This window comes from Cheilinus undulatus, linkage group 17 (genome assembly GCF_018320785.1).
Source record: "Cheilinus undulatus linkage group 17, ASM1832078v1, whole genome shotgun sequence".
NCBI classification, from domain to species: Eukaryota; Metazoa; Chordata; class Actinopteri; order Labriformes; family Labridae; genus Cheilinus; species Cheilinus undulatus.
In genome coordinates, this window is record NC_054881.1 from 25485985 (window position 1) to 25509375 (window position 23391).

Genomic DNA, 23391 nt, shown 5'->3' on the forward strand with positions numbered 1-23391 from the left:
GCATGCCTATCCCTTAATTACCATCTTTGGGACAATTTTTTATTACCTTTTTGATGAATCACCATTAAAGGCCAAAGAGATTAAATGAAAGGCGCCTCCAGCTGAATTCTAATTCTCTCACAGCTGTTAAAATAAAGTTAGAGCAAAACTGAGCCTAGCCTGCTGGAAGTTTGAGGAATCTGCCTTCAAAATAAAAGCTGAAATTTGATTAAGGCATGATGTGTTTTTGGAGGGTAGGGTTTTAAAATGTACATGTTCTTGTAATAAAGTTAGTGGGGGAAAAAAAGAAAAAGAAAAATTGCATCATTAGCTTGATTTTTTTAAGACAATTATTTCTCTACCAACAATAAAAAAAAAAAAAAAAAAAGATTTGCAAGACATTGAAAGGAATGAAATAAATATGTTGACTGATGAATGGCAGTAGTTAGACTTGGCCCATGAAATGTCCTTCCTATTAACAACATAGGGTAGTTTTTAAAATATAATTATCGGTATTAAAGACAACTTCTCACTTAATTTACGGCAAGATAAAAAGGGAAAGTATTAAAATGTCACAAACACAAGCAAATTGATGGTTATTGTATGAAATCAATTCTTTTACAACTAATTTAAAATTGATACTTATATTTTTTTCATTCTTTGCAGTAACAGTTACTGTAAAAACTACTGTGTTGGGCTGTTTTTTAAGCATTACCAGGGATACACGCCTGAGTAGAAACTTCAGGCTCCTAGGTCTGGGTCTAATAAAGAAGCATTACTTAAGCCTGTGAAGAATCATTTTACGTCATTTTAGGTCACATAGTAATGATTTTATTTTGACAGTCTTGTCCGGAAGTATAACGTATCATTATGGCTGACTTAACCTTGGTCCCTGCTGCTCGCGACACAACCGCACGCAGCTGCCTTCGTTCTCCAGCGCTCGAGACGCAACAACGGAGAGGGGAGCTCGCGCGCCTTGCTCCAGGGATACCGCCTCTGCTGGACTTGATTTAACAGAGAGAAACGTGCAGTTTTTCTCCGAGTGTGCCCACTTAGGCGGAAGTTTGGCTACAAGTGCAGCTCCTCGGGTCATAAACTGCTCTAATGGTCTCAAGTGTTTTTACCAGGACTGGGTTTTAATGTGTTTTATGTGTTTGCGCTCAACAGTGAGGTAGACTTACTCGGACATTTTTTTTTTTAATTCACAAAGAGTGTCAGCGTGTGATTTATCCTGTGGATGTGGCTGTTAGGGTCGGTGTCTGAGCCCTGCAGGATCAGCCTGTCATAGGGCATCATGATGTTTTTGACTCTTCACAAGTGGATGAGGAATAATTCTCCGGGGATGCTGCTGTTGGTGCAGATATTGGGGTTTTTACCTCTGACCGGAGCGGCTCCCTCTTTGACTACCGAGCAGCTGGACACAGGGGTGGTAAGTTTTCTTTCACTTACTCGGTAAGGAGCTTGGAACTTTTGCTTACCTGCTAGCTTAAACCCTGTCGTATTGAAGGGTCGTGCTGTGGCGGGGTTTTCACTCCCTTTTTGGCCACTCTTAAACGTCCAGGAAAGAGCAAGTGCTGTCTTCTCCGGATACTTGCTCTGAATTTTAATACCGCTGCAGCTCAGTGCACGAGGCAGAGTGACGGTTTACGCTGAATGCATGATGGAAAATAAAAGTCTTCAGATCACTTCACCTGCCAAGGAACCGGAGAAATGCCTTATTACAGTTTAAAATAATCAATGTGTTGGTCGAGTTGCCCGTAGGCTAATACATAAATGCATGTGAAGGGATTTGCCTTGGTATCGACTTCTTTCATAGTATGCTGCTTTATCCTGTACTAATAAGATGGCTGGGACTACAAACTCATGAGATTATGTTGTGGGTTATGTCAAATCCTTCAGACCCAGACTTAATACAAGAGCTGTGTTTACAGCTGAGGATCCCTGGTATTGATGCGGAATAAGAGTAGGCTACTTTGATTTGAAGTCTAAGCCCCCATTCATAGATTTCAAGATATTCCCAGAGGCTTTTATACTATGTAATGTCTGAATCTATGCACTCTTAGTATTAGTCAAAGGCTTCACAAAAATACCCCAACAAAAGAGCTACATGCAGTTAGGACTGAAGTTTATGCAAACAGGCACCTGCTGAAACTGAAAGTTGCAAATGAATCAGTGCTTGTTCTTTTTTTTTTTTTTTTTTTTTTTTTGTAGGTGTATGGAAATCACAACATCCTGCTTTTCACACACATGATGATTCAAAAATTCACACCTAAGAGGGAAATTTGAGTTCTTAGCTTGTAAAAGCTGAATATTGTCTCTGTAATTTCATCCTCATTGAAGCGACATTTCCCACAATTTCGCTCCTCAGGGCAGCATCACTTGTTATTACCACTCATCTTAACTTCAGTCCCACTCTTTTCCAGCACTCAAACTCATCTGAAAAACCATGCTTGGGGATTAAGCTTTTCTTAATAACTAGAACAAGAGCCCTGAAGTAGCTCTGTGTCTTTTCCTGTACTTTATTTCTTTTGCTTCAGGATTTTTTTTCTTTCTCCTCAAGGCGATGTACCTTTCATTTGACTCTCTTTTCCACATCCAACACAAAAGATGCTTTGATTTTTGTGGGCCATCATTTTTTAATCTATAGGCTTAGACAGCGTGGGCGAGAAGAAGAGATTTTGGACTTGTGCGACCTAAATTTGTACAACAGTTGCATAATCTAAGAAAACAGCAATCACAGTAGACCCAGTTAAGATTTTATGTCTCTGATTCTATCAGTGTGAAGTACCTAGATCTTTAGCTGAGCTGAATGCCAACAGCACTGACATGAGAAAGGACATGGTTTCTTGCGCTGTAGCTCTGAATTCATTTTTTCTGGTCACCCAAAAAGGTCAGTTTGGCCATACTGACAGGCTTTCCATCATGGCAACCACTTCCTCTAGCTGTGCTAACACCACAAACACAAAAACAGCTCTGGATCAGGCAATTACTTTTTCTGAAGAGCCCCCTCTTAATCTCCCTTGTACTTCAACACCCTGTCTTGTTTAATGTCCACTTGTAACATAAATCTTTGGAAATAATTGGACCACTTGGGAATTGATAAGAGATGATAAATTGGGCTCTTGTATGAGTTTTAATCATTGATTTGCTCTGAAAAACTACCAAAATACAAAAAAAATAAGTCAGTATTTGAATGCACTGAACTATCCAGAGTGAAATAAAAGCTTTCACCCTGAAAGGTTTTTTGAGTAACTCCTCAATAGCCCTATTCTCTGCTATTTCTATAAAATTGCTATAACTGCTACACTACAGACACAGTGGTATCAGCAGATGAAAAAAAAGCTGTGGTAAAAGCAGAGTTTTCTCTCCATTTATCATGGCAGAGAAAATAATGCTCAAGGTGGAAGCTTTCCTGCTTTTCTAGATGGAGCTGTATGATATTCACAAGCAGCCCAAAGTGGTGCAGCAGCAGCCTCCACACAGCCTGGAGTCGGGGGACCATTATTCTTGCTGTGATGCCTGGGATACATCGCCTCACTGTGATGGATACACACTCCAAAATGTACACATCTGCTCCATGGACTTACACCAAATATGCCTTTTAGCAGCTCATTTAGTAAAGGCTTGTTTACCATGTTGTTAAGCATCAAAACAACAGTCATACACCTAGGCTGTCAAACTGACTTCATGTCTACTTTGTATCTAAAAGTAACAAACAAATAATTTTATTCTAGTGTCCTGCATTCACACCAATTAGCAGTCCTTTCAGGAAGCTGCTGCCATTTATACAAATACATACAGTGCTTAACAAATTTATTAGACCACCACCCAAAGTAAGGTTTATGCTACAGCTGCCCTAAATTAACAGAATTGGTAAAAACTGGTAAAACCAAAATCATTTTTTATGTTTCTGCAATGTTAATACACCAATATGTAGAAGCTCTTTAACTGAAATGATATTTTTAATGCTAAAATATAATTGTTATTGTTATCCATGAATTATCAAATTTACTGATTTACAAAAAAACTGAAAAATAGTAAAGCACATTAATATTTCTTGTTTAATATGTCAAATTATAGTTATTTACTTGCATTCCTGAACAGAAAAATGAGTTTTAATGGTTGAATGTTATGCTTGATTCATTTCTGACTTCTCAGAGAAGCCCAGTGAGCCGGCTCAAATTTGGGATTAATAAGGTGAATTCAGTTTGAAATTCCTCATTCCTGTTCAAAATGGTAAAACGTGGAGAGCTCACTGAAAATGAAAGAGTCCGCATTAAAGCGCTTCATGATGCTGGATTGTCTCTGAGATAGGTGGTCTAATAAATTTGTTAAGCACTGTACATTCAATCTGTATTGATGTCTTTGTTTCCCTTATTGCTATATGTTATATCAGCATCACTGTATTGCGATATTAACATATTGCCATATTTTTGTCAATACACAGCCCTACATAATGATTAGTGGGCCAGATCCACAAAGAATGGATTGCACCCTTTAATAGCACCATGACTTACAAAGAAATATCACCAACTGTTTGCCCCGTTTTTACACCTGATCCATCCAAACGCTGGCACTAACATGCCCACAGAGGTTGGAAGCTGAGCAAATTGCACCTGTTTTGCCAGTAGCCATGTGGTAAATCAGTGGCTTTGCGCCAAAATCACAGTAGTAACAACAATAACAGAGTAAGACAGAAAAAGAAAATGACCATTTTCAGACTAAGAACTCAGTCTGTGCAGAGACATGAATCCAAACTCCAGTCAAAAAGTCTCACTCCAGCAGAGCAAATATAGAAACATCACTGTTCATTGATGTTTATGTTAGTGGGTGCTGAAAGCGTGATTAAAATTTTGCTATTTTGTTAAGCAGCAAAGTGCAAACATTTCAGCAACTCAGATTACTGAGCACCAAAGACATAAACACAAAAACAGAAAAGGATGAACCAAATTCACAATCAGTCACCACTTAGATCTGATAGCTTTCAAGCTGTACGTGGAGCTGGCCGTGGTGCTGAATGTCAGTAAACCTTACCTGCACCCCTACGTCAGTGATCATAAGCAGATATCAATTCTGCTGTCAGTTATCATTACTAAGAAGCAACGTCTCTGTAGTCTTGATCCTCCACATCAAATGTTTTTACACCGCCCAGCCTTATTAGACTAGTGAGAGTGCACTTGTGTTTACAGCATTTTTTTTGGTTTCTTTATTGGTCAAGGTACAGTACACAGAGAGAATTGATCAACAGGTTTCCAATGCACTGTAGCACAGCATTTATAGTTAATGAGTAATGTGTACTTTCAATGCCTGTCTCTGAAAGGGCTTCAAGCCTTGCCATTATGAATACATAAGATACAAATCTTAGACACTAAAGCCTATCTCCACACAGTTGTATATATATATATATAGTATACACATCTAAAAACACCATCCCTGCTAAATTCTTTAATGAATTCCTTCAGTTTTGTTTCAAAAGTTCGGTGGTTTTGGTTTGCTTTAAGGTTAGGAGGACTTGTTTTTCCTATGTTCTTTATGTAAACACTTAGTATTAACAATGATGGAGCTTTCCAATATTCTTAATTCACAATTATAGAACCTCTCTAATAACCTCTCTAATGGTTTTGTTACTGATGGACTTGCTTGTGAGTGAAAATAAATCAAAACTCAGGCCATCTCTAATCAGTCCAAACATGTACATGTTTACTTCAAATTTCAGTTAAGGGTCCAGCATTAGATGCTGATATTTGACTTCAGAGACCGGATTAATTGACTGTTTATTTAAAGAAGTCAGAGTGGACCGTATACTGAAAAGAGAAACATGCATACTGTTTTAAACATTCAGTGTCAAACCAGCACCGGATGTGTTAAAAGTTGGTCTGAAACTACATCTACTGTTCTTCCAAAGGTGTGTATGACCGCCATGATTCAGGGAGGTAGCTGTGTAACTTTTCTGAAAAGCAGATTGATCCTTCTGTGACTAAAAGGGGCACGGGAGAATGACAGGAACTCAACTTTAAACCCAGGTAAAAGTCAGACAGCTTCTTAAAAATGTATGACCACTTCTCCCCTGTTGAGCTTATCCACAGTTAACACTGCTGCTGTTGAGAGATTCACGTTAAGTTTTAGAACTGGAATAAAATTTCTGATTAACACAAAAAAAGAAAAAAAGTAGGAAAACAAGAGTTTCTGTCTGGTCTTATGGTCTTTAAATTGTCTTGAAAGCACTAAAAGACTGTTTCTGATGAAATAAAGTCATCAACTGACAGCACAGTGTGCAGCTCTGTCTTTATCTCTCTCTCATTAAAAGTCAATTTAGATCCCCTTTGACGCCGCCTATCACGCTTTCTCTCTTCGTCTCTGCTATCAGTGAAAACAAACAATAATAGATAATAGTTCATTGTTATCATCAAAATGAGAAGATTCTCTTACATAGAAAATGAATAACTTTATTCTGAAAATTGGTGCTTAGGTCTTTACCATCCATATCAATAAAAATAAAATTACACTTTGTATTAGATGATAAAGTAAAGGGCAGAATATTTTACTGGCACCTGTTTTTAAATCAATGTGTAAGTCAATGACAAGTGAAGAAAAGGTTGTCTGATTTGTAAACATTTCATAGAAACGGGTTAATCAAGTCCTTTAAATAGAAGAAATGTAGTGTAAGGAAGAGGAAAGGTGAATTGATAACAGATCCAGGCACAGTTATGGGGCCAGTTTAAAATTGTTATCTTTGCGCCACACTTGCTAAGAAGTTTTAATTAAATTGGATATGATTGTAAACAAAAAAGTTTAAACAAAACGTTTACCACATTAGGGCTGGGTAACTCCAGTTAACTCCTGAAACAAGTTAACCTTGCAAAGCAGAAGCATACGCCCGTTTCAGTGTTTCTCATTGGCGAATCCATCTTGCAAAACTCCCGTCTGAACAGTTTGAGCCCGGTTAGAAGGTGACAGGACCAATCAGCATCGAGGGGCAGTACTTTTGGGGGTGGAGGAGTCGTGACGTAAGCAAGCAGCAACAAGAGACTGGTGCAATAATGGCGGAAGACATTAGCGTAGATGCTGCTGAAGCGCCAGTTTTATCAGAACTTGATAACATTTCTTCGTTAAAAGAAGAACAAAGAACAGCACTGAGTTGTTTTCTTTTTAAAAACGTCTACAGCTGCCATGGTTCGCAATATGCAGTTCTATATGGAGTTTACTCCTTCAGTAGGGGCACAACCAGGTAGCGGCTACGTCACGTTTTGTTGCTTTGATTGGCAACAGTTATATTTAAATTTAGGGCTGGGCATTGTTAAGAACCTCACGATTCAATTCGATTTTGATTCTTTAGGTTGCGATTCGATTTTGATTAAATTCGATATTGACTTAAATGCTTCAATGTCGATTCAGTAAGACGTAGAAATACACAAATAACCTGTTGACAATTTGTTAATAATTATTTTCATGCCCATGTGAACATATTTGGTAAGTCACCTCACATTTTTGAGCAATAAAACATCTGAAAATAAAAAAAATTAGCACAATAATAACTTATTTGTGCATATGGAGTACAAAAGTAAAAAACATGACAGTTCTGTATAAACATATCATTAACTCAAATAATATTTCTTTCCTCTTGGAAATTGTGATAAACCTCACATAACATGGTTATGGTATGTTGTTGTTTGGTCGGGTGCGGCCTCCGTCCATACAGCGCGAATCACACGCACAGTGGCCCCCACTGGCCAGGAGGTGAATCGATTCAGAGGATTTGCTGAATTGATATTGAATTGGGGGGGGATATTGCAATGCATCGATTAATCAATATTTTTACCCACCCCTATTTAAATTTGTTAACTTAAACATGCTCTGCTGTCTCTCTTGCTGTGTTTTTAATGGTTTACATATAATATTCTGGTTTCACTAAACTATAAGCCCACTTGATTTGTAAGAATGACTTGACAAGTACAGCTTGTTATCTCCTGGTCAGAGGTTGAGGGAAACTTTAAGTTTATGGCGTCATTGAGTGCATGTTCAGATGACACCTATTAACCCTGTGAGCCTAGCTGTTGTTGCTAAAAAGCCTGATCTTGTGTGTCAATAAGGATTGGGGTTTCTGCAGTTTTCAAGTTTGCATGACTCATGTCCAACTCCAGACTTCCTGGTGTTTGAAGAAATCCGAAATAATCCAGTATATTTGCTTTTAGCCTGCTGGCTGTAGATAAACTCTATGATCCATGTTACTAGTCTGAGTGAGGCATTGGCTGCATCATGCAGTTTTATGACTGCCGCCATCTGCTGTTTTTTTTGTTAACTGCACCACACAGTTGGAATTGAGTTAGATGAGAACGAGTGAGATGTGTTGATTTGGTACACAGTTCTCAGTGGCATTAAATAGCACTGCTGTTGCTGCTTGTGGCAAGAAGCCCTGCATTATTTGGTATATGAAAAAAGGCATATTTGCCTAGGAATATGGTGCATAATTGTTGTATATTCCTCATTGAAATACATGCAAACGGGCTGTCTGCAGTTTGCACAGTTTGTGAGGATTGCAGGCTGTCTTTTTCTCTTATTTGCATTGATGTAGCAGGTGCTAAAACATTGCAGTCCTTCTTTGGATATAGCCCATTGTGATCTGAATTGTGGACACATTCTGCACTCTTAATCAGTTTTTTCTTAATTTTTTAAAATATATTTACATTAAACGTCTGCATCCCAAACAGCTTGCTCGGCTTATACATACATACATTTGAGCATTTGTTCCAGACCTGACTGACTTTGTTCCAGTGTGGATGTGTGATGTGTTAAACAAAAAAGAACATGATCAAATCTTGCAACTTGCTTTGCAACTTTCTCTGGAAAAGTAAGGCGTTGTAGGTTGTTACTATCTCTGAAAATGCCTAAAATTAATGCAGGGGCTGACTTTGAATTTCTAAGATGCTGCTAAGTGTTGTCTTTCCTTTGAAGAGCAACTTAGGTGACAAGTTTTCTAACTGAGAAAAAGATCTGTAGAATGGAAACTTCTTTAACCAGTCTTGCAGTATTTTCCACTTCACTGCTTTCCCTTTGTAGAATAAAAGTATTCCTTTTCATACTGCTTCTTTCACCTTTGTATGGAGGATTCTCTTGCAACATGAACCATGAGCCATGCTGTGCTGGAGTTTGATGATGAGGTTTTTCAAGGTAGGAAAAAAAACCCTCATATTTCCACATTGCTAACTGTGTCTGCGCACCTTAAAAAAGTCTGAAAAGTTACTTGCTTTACCCTGAAGGTTTACCCTGAACGGCACAGTGTCAAAACTTTCTTCGCCTATGAACCACAAAGACATGAAAGTTCCCTTTCAAGTTTATGGTTTTCACTCCGGTCACCAAGCCTGACCAGTTCTTACGTAAGCAGGTGGAAGCGTCCTTGTATTTTGCCCTCAGGTTCAAGAAATGTCTCATATTTCCATTTTTGTTGGGCGTCAATAAAAAGGTGGAAAACAGACTCTTTCTTCTGTCCTCAGCAAAGGTATGGATGTCTTTGTTAACGCTCAAGTGAAAAGATGTTCTTTAAGTCGCCATATGTGGCCCCCTCACTCCTGGAGATCAGGAGAAGAAGGTAGTAAAAGTGAAGGTCATGGTCATAGTTCTTCCAATAAATGGTAATATGTCACTATTCCAGCTGTCAGAGAAGTATTGTATAGCCTTTCTGGATGGAAAAACTTCTGAAAAAGGATGAAAATGTATTTTAGATTTCACTTTTCTCTGTTGACTTTGAGATAATGACTTTCCTGTTTTAGTCGTTGTAAAAGCAGAGACTTGATAGGTGATTACTGATATGGAGAGTATATCTACACATTATAATCCCACTATAGCCTGGTTTTCATAAAAGATGGAGGGAAGGTATCTGTGTAGAAGATTCCAGAGATGGCTGGTTGGCCAGTGACTGATTTCTTGTTATTGGAGGTGCAGAGAGCAACAGAAAGCATCATTTTTCACCATAGGATCGTCTGTCGAGTGAAGATACAGTATCATATGATCGCATCCATCAGTCTGTCTACAATGTGGATAGTTGCTTGTGAGGCCTAACCAAAGAAACATGTAAAGGAACCACTTAATCACAAATCAACCATCTGATCTCTACCATGACATGCCCCACTGTGCCATGATGCTCCATCATTTGGAAGTAGGTTGAGGTTTTACATCCCACATACAAGTTAGTAACTGTGCTACACAGTCAAGCACATCAGAGGTATTTATTTTTTATCTTTGCCACTATCACATTTGATATATTGCTCCATTGCACTGATTTGCAATTTCAGCACTTGAGGGAACTGAGTCATAACAACTAAAACATAATACACTTTATGTTTTCTGCTCACCGTATTATGTTCCTCGTGAGGAGTATTTTCTCCACTGAAACAGAACAGCGGAGCTTCCCAGAGGAACTATTTACCTGAACATCCAGTGCTTCCTTTTGAAAAGCGAGTTAGAGCCAGATTAGCAGCTGATAAATTACCTTAAATTACTGTGTATTCAGCCACTGGTGGATTTTTTTTTTCATTAAAGAAACAAGACCAATGATCCTTAACTCATTTCAGTCTCAGAGTCTGTGTGCGTTTGTGTGTGTGTACCTGCATGAAACACCAACCACACCCTGCCAGTCAATTTCTCACTCTCATTTTCCAGTTTAATTTCTTCAATGACACCACCATCTGGCAACAGTTCCTCTGGAGCGGTATGCGCCCCCCATCTGCTCCCATACCTCTGCCACTCACTCTCCCTCCCTGCAAGAAATCAAAATGATGAGCTCTTATTAGGTGTCGAATTTGTATCATGAGGAAAACAGGCAACAAAAAAGCAATTAAGAATATGAGAAAATAGCAGGCTTAACTCAGTAAGTCCTGTCACACAAAAGAAATTGTTCATCTCGGTATTACTAGATTACATTTGTCAGATGAGGGTGCAGTTAATCACAAATTTAACAGTGTAAACAATGAATCCATTAGCAAAGATATCAAGTTCAATAGCAGTTGATCAGTAAAGTCTGCTTATACCAGCCTAAAGGTAATATTTTTGTCAACTGGCACCATCAAAACAACAAAAAACATCTTACTCTGTGTAAGAAGCAGGTTTGGATCCTTTTTCTCTCACAGATAACTGACTGGGGAAAACTCAGTACATGTTTATTGGTGCACCAGTTTCTACAACCAAGTCAGTGGCGTACTAGTGCCACGTTGTGGTAAAAGTTTTCACCTTTTTCAAAGACTTCCTTTCGTTGTCCTCAAATCATCACATGTGATACAAGTGAATTCAAGAAACTAAAAATAAAGTTGAGTGAAACTGAATTTACAGAGTGTTAATGGTTTTGGTAATTGTCAAATTAACGTCCGAGTTAATGATTAATTAACAGGATGGATAACAGGGACTGCAAACTGGAGTGGCATCAGATCGCTGATCTGGGCTTTGCTGATGATGCTGGAGACTGTAGATGTTTTTGTGAGGGCTCTTAACTTGCACAATGAGGAGACTGAAGCATTGGCAATGCATGTCTCCTTGGCCAAAACAAAGGTCCAGACATTTTGGGATGCCTTGGATGCTGCCATTGAATCTGTCTGTGAATGGTGAGATTATGGAAGTTGTGAAGCAGTTTATCAACCTTGGCAGTGTAATCCATAGATCCACTGACTGCAAGGCTGAGATCATCAGAGGACTTGGACTTGTGCATGGAGCAATGGGTTTGCTGATCAAGACGATGTGGCATTCCTGGCATACAGACCACAGTCAGAGTCTTCTGGTCCTCAGTGCTTCAGGTCTGGCTATACTCCAGTGAGGTCTAGATGTTGACTAACTGTCAGAGGCGCTGACTGGACTCCTTTGTGACTACATCTCTTCGGTACATCTTTGAGCGTCATTGGCAAGATCGTGTTGCTAACACTGACGTGCTAAGGAGGGTGGGGATGGAAGAGGTTGCTTGTACAGGCCTGATCCAGGTAACCTGGATGGGTCCTGGGTGCCTCAGGACCAACCACCACAGTCTTAATGGGATATTGCTCAAACCAAATACCCCCAAATACTCAACTACTCAAATGTGAAAACTGTTGCAGTTTGGACCTTATTTTGAACGAGGAAGGGCAAACAAACATGTTTTAAAGGCAAATCATTTCAGAAACCCTGGAAAGGTATGTATACATACATATTATTTTTCTTAATTTCTTTTGATAACATGTACATTTCCATTGTTTGTAAGATATAAACAATTTAACACATTATTATTAATTTTAAAATAGAGCATCTAGAAGATTTCAGGGTCAAGGTGTCCTGAAACTTTCAAGAAATTATCGATGTATAGTGTGTAGAAAAGTCTTAAGTATTTCAACAAAAGAAGTCTTCCTTTTCAAATAGTTATGTTTATGCTTTCATATTATTTGAAAGCAACAAGAGACTTTGAGAAGTGCATTCATGAAAGGAGTTCTTAGCCTGGCATTGAAAGTCTTGAAAGTTTGAATCTTTGGTTAGGACTTCAAGTGCAAAAAACATTTTAAGTATCTTTTTTGCTCAAGTACGATGCAGTTCATATTCCCCTTGTTTTTTTTTTTTTTTTGGCATGGTTAAAAACTGCAAAGTTGCTGGGGAGAACATTTAAATAGGCCTCATGATACCCATTCTGCATTCAGTAATTAGTTCCATAATTAAAGTGCACTGGTAGGAGAACCATAACAATAACTTAAAGAGAAAAAAAACACTAGCTTCAAACATGCTTATTGAAGAAACTCCACTCATTCTCCGCTCTTTGAATCCCAACTCATTTTCTTCAAGGATCATTAATCCTCGATCCATCCACCCAGAAATGGTTCAGGAAGTGTTAATCAGCATGGAAAAACATTCATTTGGATGAGTCAGTTTTTGTTCTTAACTGTGTAATTCAGAAATCATTTATTTTCAAGCTCTTTTTTCATAAGCACGTCTGTTTGCTAATAATGCCATCAACCTTATTTATTGAACTAGCTGGGCTGCTTGAAATTTGTATACATTTTTCCTGCATCATATTCAGTCTTCTTCATTCTTTTGTATTTTAATATGGTGCTTCAGTAAAGGTTGGTCTTTCAGTTTGTGTTATTTGTCATTGAATAAGAAGGAATGGAAGCAAAATGGCGATATATGGAATGCCATGTAAAAAAGCAACCAATTTTTTTGGTACAGTTGATGCATTATTTAGCACCTTCTGCAAGTAATTTTGATTGATGAATTGAAAGAGATTTTTTTTTTGTGCGCAAAAGGACAAAACCATATGACCTCAGTCGCACCTTTTGTTCCAACAGGAAGGAGAGAAACAGAAACAGTGTGGGTGTTTGTAAAAGAACAAGGTATTAGGGCAGTTTTCTTTAGTAACTGAGTACTTTAATGAAAAGGGACCTAGTAAGAGATCACTCGAATTGCTTAACTAACACATTACGTTACTTGTTACAACAAAAAAGTCATCTTAATTCTCTAATGGAATACTTTGTAAGTCATTACCCTAACACTGGTAACGACCAAGACTGTCCCTAAATGCTGATAAAGTATGTATGTTGTGATAAGCCTTTGGCAGCTCTATACTCACCTTCTAATAGAAATAGTAAAGCTAGAGTGATATCTCCAGACCATTTTGGATGTTTAAATTATTAAAACTTGTTAGTTTAGCAATTTAAGCAGTTTCCATTACTGTTAAAATGCCCTTTTTGCTCTTTTTTTTGTTAAAAAATTAAAGAGCTGTAAAGGTCATAACATCTTTTCTCACCTTTCTCAGTGTGTAACACAGTAATGCAATGAGTTACTTTTCATTGGCAGTAATTATGCAATGTAGTAAGTTACGTTTCAAGTAATAACACCAAGAAGTGACTGTAAGTACTGTAGCATAGTAACCACTTTTTTCTCAATAGATGGTACAATTTTTCACTTATTGCATGTAGTGTTTAGTGCTGTTTTTTTTCAGAATCCATGTTTTTGGCAGCAAGGTTCATATGCATAGAAAAAGGCAAATTCAAATACAAACAAAAACAATGCCTGCCCACAAAGATGCTTTTTGCTCATTTAGTTTTTTTTTAACCCTTTTTTTAGGTTTGTGAATCAGATTGTTTTTTTCATTTGCACAGATTTTGCAGGCACAAATAACACAGTTCTTCTGATTATCAGTCCCTCTGTGTCAAAAAGGGATGTTAGGTTAAATGTTACACGTTTCTATGGGGTTGGCATAGTTTGTTGGAGTATGAAACCTCACCAGAATGACACTCTGAAAGCTACTTGCCATGTAAATCTGTTCCAGCAGTCTCAGCCGGATCACCAGGATACTTTTAGCACCACTGTCCCACTTCCTTCATGCTGTGTGACCTTCTGTCGCTAGATCCGCATCCTGGGACCCATATTCAGGGCAAGGAGATTATTTCAAGAGAAATGTCATCTGGGAGATGACTTGGACATCCGAGAAAGGATATTTCTCATCAAAGTATGACAGTGAGCAAATGTTCGGCATGTGATATAATGGACTTTCTCAGCTTCCCAGGAAGAGGTAAACCAGTCCCTCAATCTGCTTCCATCCCATCCGTCACCTCAGCCTTGTCAGCCGTGAAAGTTCTCCAGAGACGTGCAAGTTTCTGAGAAGACTGTCAGCATTAGTGAGGAGTTTATGATTTCCTCAGACAGCCACTCAACAAGAGTCTCCAGAGCCCTGACACCTCATTGGCTGCCACTGTAGCATGGCGGTATGGGACTGATGTGTGGCAGCTGCGAGCCTTCAGCAGATGCCTTCAGACAATGACAACACATCGATTTACAGATAAAGTTTGACAGAATGAATGCAGAGCTTGACTTACTGCCAGGGTTTTGAATGGTGGCTCATGAATAGAATAAATATAAATCTTAATAAGTCTTACAGGAATTTTTCCCTATATATAGAACAGTATTTTAAGAAATGTAACACAGAAAACTCATGCCTACCTATGTCCCCACACATTTTCCACATTGAAACATCAATCCAAAGGTAATTCAGTTAAATGCCGGTATATCCCATCTTTAAAAAGGGCCACATCAGTTCTTCTTGATGTGATCCAACTGCAATTGCACTGGGCTGCATTTCAAACAGAAAAGTTAAAACACTCTCTGGGGGGAACAACAAGAGATGATGCACAGAATTGATAAGTCCCTGTAATCAAACGTCTGCTGCATAAGCGGGAAAGAGAGTTGTAAGAGAGGTGTGTGGTAATTCTATAGCAGCTTGTTGTCGTTTGCATGAGATTAAATCAAAGTAAACCGACTTGCATAATGGCATTGCGCTCGGGTGCAGCATTTTTTCAAATAAGAGATGGGAAATTTATCTGCCTTTAGATGACTGCAGGGATTTAATGAGCTGGAGGAGACGGGTTTCAAACAGCATAAAGCAGCTGTGGATATCATACACAGAGCTAATCAGTCATTTTAACTTGGAGATAAATGCAAACTTATTTCCTAACAGTGATGCTCTAACCCTTCATTTCATCTCTGTGTTGAGGCTTGATAAATAGTTGAGATTAAAGTTTTTTTCCTCCCATTATCTGCAAGTCCACTTCTCTCTTGTTGCAATTTTTTTTCGAACAGGCAGCTGATCGACTCGCTCCAAAAACAGATGCAATTCTGAGACGTCTAATCTCAGTGCAACGTGACCCAATTCCAAAACCAAAATGCCAACAACCGCCTTTGTGCTGCCTCATTTGAATGAACCACCCACCTGCTTGTGCCTCTCCTCCCACCTGTGCACGCTTTGCTCTGCATCAAACTCTCACACATGGATGAAAGAGAATTTCAAGGCCAGAGCAGTGTCGAGTGAAATTGGCAAAACTGAACCATGCATATGCATAGCTAAATAATGTGTATGCATATTTCTGCTTTTGTTTCAAAACAGAGTTTTTATATTCTACTCAGACTTTACAGAAGTATTTGTGTATTTGTGAAAGCAAAAATAATTTCGGGAGCACACAGTCAATTCAGTTCTGTTGTAAAGAAACAGAAGAAGAATGGCCACGTTGGTCACTCATTGGTGGGACATATTTGGTATAGCAATCATACCACTCATGTGAAACCACCATATACAACCTCTATTCCTAAAATGTTTCGGCGCTGTGTAAAATGTTAAGTAAAACAGAATGGAATGATTGGCCAATCTCATAAACCCATATTTTATTCACAACAGCACATAAGTACCATATCAGATGTTGAAACTAAGACATTTCACCAGTCAGGGACAGAGCCATGTTTACCATTGTATAGCATACCCTCTTCTTTTAACAACAATCTGTAAATATCCACAAAGTGAGAAAACAGGTCCTGGAGTTTTAAAGAGGATTGTTGTCCCATTCTTGTCTGATTTAGGATTCTAGCTGTTCAGCTGTCCTGGGTCTTCTTTGCAGGTTGTTCTGTTTTATGATGCTCCAAATGTTGTCTGTTGGGGAAAGGTCTGGACTGCAGATAGGCCAGTCACAGCACCCAGACTCTTCTACTGTGAAGCCAAGCTGTTGTGATGGATGCAGTATGTGGTTTAGCATTGTCTTGTCTTGCTGAAATATGCAAGGTCAATCCTGAAAGAGACATCGTAATGTATGGGAGCATATGTTGCTCTCAAACGTCTGTATACTTATCGTATTGATAGTGCCTCTTTAGAAGTGTAAGCTGTCCACGCCATCGGCACCAATGCAACCTTGTACCATCAGATGCAGGCTTTTGAACTGTGCATTTATAACAGGCTGGATTTTTCCTCTTCACTAAAATCCACAGGACATATTGTCAATGGTTTCCAAAAGAATTTCAAACTTTAATTCATTTGACTACAGAACTGTTTTCCATTTTTCTGAAATACATTGCAAATGAGCTTTTGCTGAGGTCAGCCTTACAGATGGCTCTGTTTGTGTCTGACTGACTGACTGAGTGAATGATCTTACTTTCAGAGTCATACCATACAGAGTTGGGTTTGGTTGTACTGAAAGCCGTCAGTAATGGCTGCCTCCATTGCTCTAAAGACCTCAGATAAAGCTTTAGCATTTTAGCATTTTACTAGAACTTGACCATGTTTCTGTATGAAATACAGAATAAACACCATCCAATAAGCTTTTCATGTCGGGAAAGATGTTTTCATGCTTCTGCTGACTTGCTTCAGCATGAGTATGTTATAGTTAAGGGGGAAAGGTTACTTGTGTGAATGCTTGTATACAATGGCTGCTAGTGGAGTCATTAGTTGGGATTGAGACGCAGCAGCAGTTTTGTCCGAACTAAACAACATGTCTTTATCAAAACCACCACAGAGAGCAACACTGAAAACTTTTTGTGACAGAGAAAATGCTCTCACTCCTGGTCTGTTTCGGCATGGCTTTCTGACCATGGCGGTGGGCTTGTCTGGTTTTGTCTGGCATTAGCTGTTAGCTTAGCTGCAGTTTACTTCGAACTGCACCGCTGTTCTTGTTAAAACCAGAGCAGAGGACCACACTGAAAGCTTGTCTTGTGCAGAGAAGAGGTTTTTGCGCATTTCTTGTAGTGATGTCTCCCCTTCCCACACAAAAGGGCACAGAATAAAGAGAGGATGTTTTCTCCTCACAGTTCTCAAAGGCTGTGGCTGAATCGATGTGTCTGTTTTCGTGCATTTGTTTCTGTCTATGACTTTTAACCAGTCAGATGAGATAAAAGAAAAGCAGGAGGGGAGGGGGATGACGCTGCTCAGGGCTTCGTCTCCATACACAGAGAGAGAGAGAGAAAGAGAGAGAGAGAGAAGACACCATGTAGCATATATATTTAAGTAACCAGTTACAATGAATTTGGCACGAAATAATAAAAAAAAAACAACAACAATAATGATCAAATCACTCTGCAGGAAAACACAAGTCAGTCAGGCATTTCAACAGGCTCAGCCATATGTTTTAAGTCTTGTTTAAGATGTGTTGCTGCCATCAAATTCAAACGAGCTATTTTTATTACATGTTGAAATGTCTCCATTTCAACATCTGATATGATTTTTGTTTTTTATTACATTGCACAGGCCACACTCATCCATTCACACCACACTGACACAGTGATTGTGGAGGCTGTAATGTAGAGTGGCTGTCAGTATTAACTGATATTATTCATGCACATTCATATTTGCGCGCCACTCACCCAGCAGTTGGAGCACAATGGTTCCAAGGACACGCCAACATGTATCTGCAGGAGCTATGGATCAAACCCATGACCTTCCAGCTGCGTGCAACTGACCCCCCCTACTGAGGCACAATCACCCAATAGATTACTTACACAAAACGAATTGCATACAGCAAAATTTACAAGAAATTCATTTAGACATAAGGCTCAATGAAGCTAAGTTTACGATCATAGATGTACTCACTGTTTTGCACTGTGATGGCATATGCCTCCAGGTGGGCCATGGGCATTCTTGTAAATAAAGCTGTATGTGATGCCTGTTACTGGAGGACACCAGCAGAGGACACAAGAGAGAGCTCAGAACACATACAACTACCTGATGTATGGAATATAAACTACAGTGAATATAGAGATGATTCTGAACTCAAAACTAACATAATGAACATCAGTAATCAATACTGAGATCAGATCAGCTCAGACTAATGACTGGTGGTCAGATTGGCACAGTCTGCACACTGTTTCTCTAACATTATTCTCTGTGTTTGTAATGCTCCCGGTGTATCCGTTTAATTAGTGGCTCTGTTAATTGGTGACTTTTAGTTGATTGCGTTTGTATATAAACGCAATCAGATCTGAGACTTCAGCATATGTAAGTTGAGCACTGCACTGTGTATCTGGTTTGGAAATACACACATATTTTCCCAAACAGATTTAACAACCACAGAGCGATCTTTATACAGACTGCTTAAAGCAAAAAGAAGTACATATATCACTGATAAACGGAGGAACAACTGATCAAAAACTTGATATTAAAGATTTTTGTTGTTATTTCAGTTTCACATTGATCAGTGATGAACCAGGGTGATGTGTGCCTTCAGGCTCTGCTTTGTGTACTTGAAATCAGGTCCATAAATGTCAGGAAACTTGATTTATGACCTCATATAAATGTCCACAGTCTACTGTGTCTTAAGAGAACCGTATTAATGCCTGTCAAGTCAAAAGATCCCCAATTTAAGCAGATATTAGTCCCAGTTTTCATCCATTTCCCTCTGAGCAGACATCAGTGTTTCAGACCGTCATCCCACTCACCCTGACTGAATGTATTGCGTCGTACCGCGTGCAGAAAGTGACATCAGTGCATACCTTTTATACTCTGGCATTGCATAAATTAGATCATTTTTATGACTGTGTTTACATGTGAAAGCAGTCTGAGGTTTTTCTTCTTTGTCTGCATATGATTCTCTCCTCTTAGCTCATACTAGATTCATGGCTTACTGTAGCTGTGGGTTAGAACTCTCTGGCCCACTCTCAGGCTCCCCAAGTAGAAAACCCCAAATTAACTCCATGTGGCTGCTCCATTTCAACCGAGGCATCCTACCCCCGCTTTCAGTCATGTAACAGATCAAGGTTTTGGCTGCCAAAGCCATTCAAAGCACTGACCACATCTTGTAATTATGGCAGTTTTGGAGTCTGCAGCTCGCATGTTGAAGTTAAAAAAACACAGAGAGCCGCCCACTGAACTGGAGGAAACCCCAAAGCAACAGCACAGTTCATCTGAAGCCTGCCTCCTGAAACTGGCAGTACACTAAAAGATGCAGTATGTATGTACTATGTATGTGTGTTTGTATGAAGAAATGAGCTGTAGCTTCTGTGGAGGAAGGTGCATAGTACTGATGTTGATCGCTTATACTGGCAGAAGAACGGTTGTATATCAAATTTGATGATGGGTTCTGCTTTTAAAGGAGTGGAGGAAGGGAAAAGAAAACAGTTTCAGATGGAGCAGTCAATCTGTTCTTTGGAATTTATTTCTGTACTTCATGTCCCAATAATTAAAATTTAATTTGTATGTTAAAAGTGAAATCTGGAAAAAGTGATGAAAACACTGAGCTGCAAATCTGCAAACTGAGCAGCATTGGGTGTTAGTCTAATTTCCTGAGTTCATTAAAATTATAATACAAGCTTGGATGCAATGACCATCTATGCATAAAAATCACACTTGGCTACTAAAAGCAGTCACTCTGACTCAGCACACAGACCCATTAATTTAGAGGTTGACTGTTGCATTCAAGATCGCATCTGAAGGTGCCCATTAGCTCTGCAATTACTCATTGACTAATTAGGTATGTGCAGAGTATTTTTTCTCTCTTCAGCCCATGGGAGACAAACTAAAAGAGTTATTTATCAGTATGTCTCTCCCTCAGTGACAATTAAACTAATTACACACTCCTCACAAAAGAACAAGTCATTTAGTGATCAGACTGTTTACCAAATAGTATAATCTGTCATTAAAGAAAGTGGAAATGACATCAAAGTTAGGGATAATGAGTGAACTAAAGCATCTGAAGAGGCTAACCAGCAACTACTCATAGATGTTTGGAGTTAAGCTCAGACAACCACATGGTTTTGACTGAAACATTAACAATAGAACTCAACTATCCATGGCTGTTACCACCACTGTCTTCATGAATTAGAAGCCGGCAAAACTGAAGTCACATTTTATTAGGAAAGTGCTCACACTACAATATTCAATAACATATAACGTAGGGATGGGTCACAGGGCTGCATGAGCTTTCTCATTTCTGTGATGTAAATTATATAAACCAACTAAGATGAAAGAAAGCATCCCCAGTTTTAGTCTTTAACACTGTACCAACTGGCATGCCCTTTATGATTTGTCTCAGGCACTGCAGTTTATATTTTAGTTTTGCCTTGTCATTGCAGAAGTTATGAATTGGTTCTTAACTATATTATTTAACAATGGGACTCTGATTTGTTGACTTATGCAGGAGTGGCATTAAGTTTGTGGGTGCAAATGATTAAAAAATATGCATTTACACTTTCAACAATGTATCTCCAACAATCATATCTACTTTAACCTCTACTATTACAGCTTAAGTAGATATATTTCCACAGCCACCCATGCCTGTATGGATAAAAATGGCATGATTTGATAAATCAAGACTTCACACAATGGCAATTTCAAGTCTAGAATGATACTCAGATATCAAACTTTAATACTAAATAAAATGAAAAATGAAGAGCCAGTTTGAATATATATTTTTAATGCCATGTTGTTTACTTTATCTGGCCCTTTTGGGTCTGACAACTATCCCATTTTACTAAAAAAAAAAAAAAACGAACACTTAAACTAATAAAAACTGAATCTAAAATAAAGCATTTTCACAAGAGAAAAATGAAATTAAGCTAAAAGAATCTAGCAGTGAAAACTAATAAAAGCACAACTTTAAAAAAATCATACATGAAAATAAAAACCTAATAAAAGAAAAAAACAAAACTGGCGCGCCAGTAGTCGAGTGGTTAAGGCTCTAGCCATATACGCAGGCGACCCAGGTTCAAATCCGGCCCATGGCACTATTTCCTGCATGTCTCTCCCCTGTTTCTGACTCTATCCACTGTCCTATCAAATAAAGGCCAAAAATAAATAATTTAACCAAAGTTATGCTAAATCTGCATAATGGAGCATTATTGTAACTTCTGATTAAACAAACAAACAAAAAAGAACTTAGTACAAATGTTCAACTTACATTGAGCATCTGCCTCAGGCTTCATGTTGGTGCATCTGTGATTGTGGCAATGTCACCTGTAGCCTGCATGTTCTTACAGGACACACAGACTCTGCATATAGTGCCTACAAAAAAAGTATTCGCCCCCTTGGATGTTTTATGCTTTCTGATTTCAATAATAGATATTATTATACTCAGGGAAAAAAAAAAATCTTAAATGTCAAAGTAAGTACATATTTCTACAAGAACGTGTAAATAAATCAGAAATGTGTCAGGTAAAATAAGTGATTGCATAAATATTCACCCCCTTTAAAATGACTAATTTAATTCAACAGAGGTCCAGCCAACTGGTGCTAGTAGTTTCACAGTTAGTGAAATGGGGATCACCTGAGTGCAGTGAATGTGTCTCAAGTGATTATATTATAAAGACACCTGTGTGTGGAAGGTCCAGTCACTGGTTAATCAATATGCCTGGCTACCATTGCACCATGAAAACAAAATAACACTCCAAGGAACTCAGAGAAATGGTTATCAAAAAGGATGAGTCAGGGGATGGATGCAAAAAAATCCACGGCACTAAATTTCCACTGGAGTTCAGTTGAATCAATCATCAAGAATTGGACGGCATATGGCACTTGTGTAAATCTGCCTAAATCAGGCCGTCCTCACAATCTGAGTGACCGTGCAAGAAGGAGACTAGTGAGAGAGACCACCAAGACACCTGTGACTACTATGAAGGAGTTAGGAGCGTCCAAGTAAAACATCCAAGTGGTTAAATACTTTTAGTAGGCACGGTACATAGCGCTCAGTTCTCTGCTGATGGTGATATCAGATAAAAAAAAAAAAAAGCTTTTAGAGTTGAAATGAGATACCTTGTGGATTTAGGTTGAATCAAACAATAAAAAGTGGCAACATTAGGTGCTTTAGGTCATGTAACTGATGTTGCAACCCTGCAATTTTTGTTACGTGACCTGCTTTCACTGAAATCAAAGATGTTCATACATGAGTGTTGTCTGTCTCTTCTGCAACAAACTCTGGACAGAGGGATTTAATCCATGAGCTTTTGAAACTTTCCTCCTGAATGTCTCTCATCTTTGGGATTAGAAAGTAGTGACAAAGATTGCCTTTTTTCACCTGTTTTTGAATGGTTGATATCAGCTGTTAGAGCACAAAACATTAGCATTTAGATCATGTTTCTAGATGTGGAAATGGCCCCACCTGGACTTTTGCACTGTGACATGACTTGAGACTTGATTAATTACAGGAAGCTTCTAACTTTGACCTATTGTACCATTTTTTTCAGATTTTCAGTAACAGGAGAGAAAAATCCAAACCCCAAATCAATACTTACACAGCAGTATGTTGTCTATTTTCTCTGCAGCTCTGCATTCAGATTAAGTGGCAATAAAATTGTATACTTATGCTACTAAGTTCAATTTTGAACCACTGTGATCTGTTTTACAAGCAATAGATAAATTTTATTTGGACCCTCTGAGAGACTTTTCTGCTGCTGTCACATATTAGGAAAGAGTGTTACCCCTCAGAGGTGCATATTTTCAGGGTTTTGAAAATAATAGAGTCTCCTCTGAGATTGTATTTTGATTGATTGGTGCTTCAGAGTAGAAAACAGTCTGAATTCAAGGATCTCAATTGTCAATTGTCAGCTGCTGGGTAAACTGCAGATGAAAGACCTTGACCTGTCTGATTTTTTTAATACAGTAAAATAAAAACATTTGTAACAGATACTGATGAGTTTTTTAATCAGGGGCAGACATTTACGCCATTA

At 38.5% G+C, this 23391-nt stretch overlaps 1 protein-coding gene across 1 annotated transcript in view; it reads left to right on the plus strand.

Annotated features, from left to right (window-relative positions):
- Positions 1-1096: 1096 nt before the first annotated feature.
- LOC121525514 (matrix metalloproteinase-17-like) overlaps positions 1097-23391 on the plus strand; it is a 155374-nt gene continuing 133079 nt past the window's right edge. Inside the window, exon 1 of the mRNA XM_041811549.1 lies at positions 1097-1408. Within this exon, the coding sequence (XP_041667483.1) occupies positions 1274-1408 (135 nt within the window). The 5' untranslated portion in view covers positions 1097-1273. The remainder of the gene's footprint in view (positions 1409-23391) is intronic.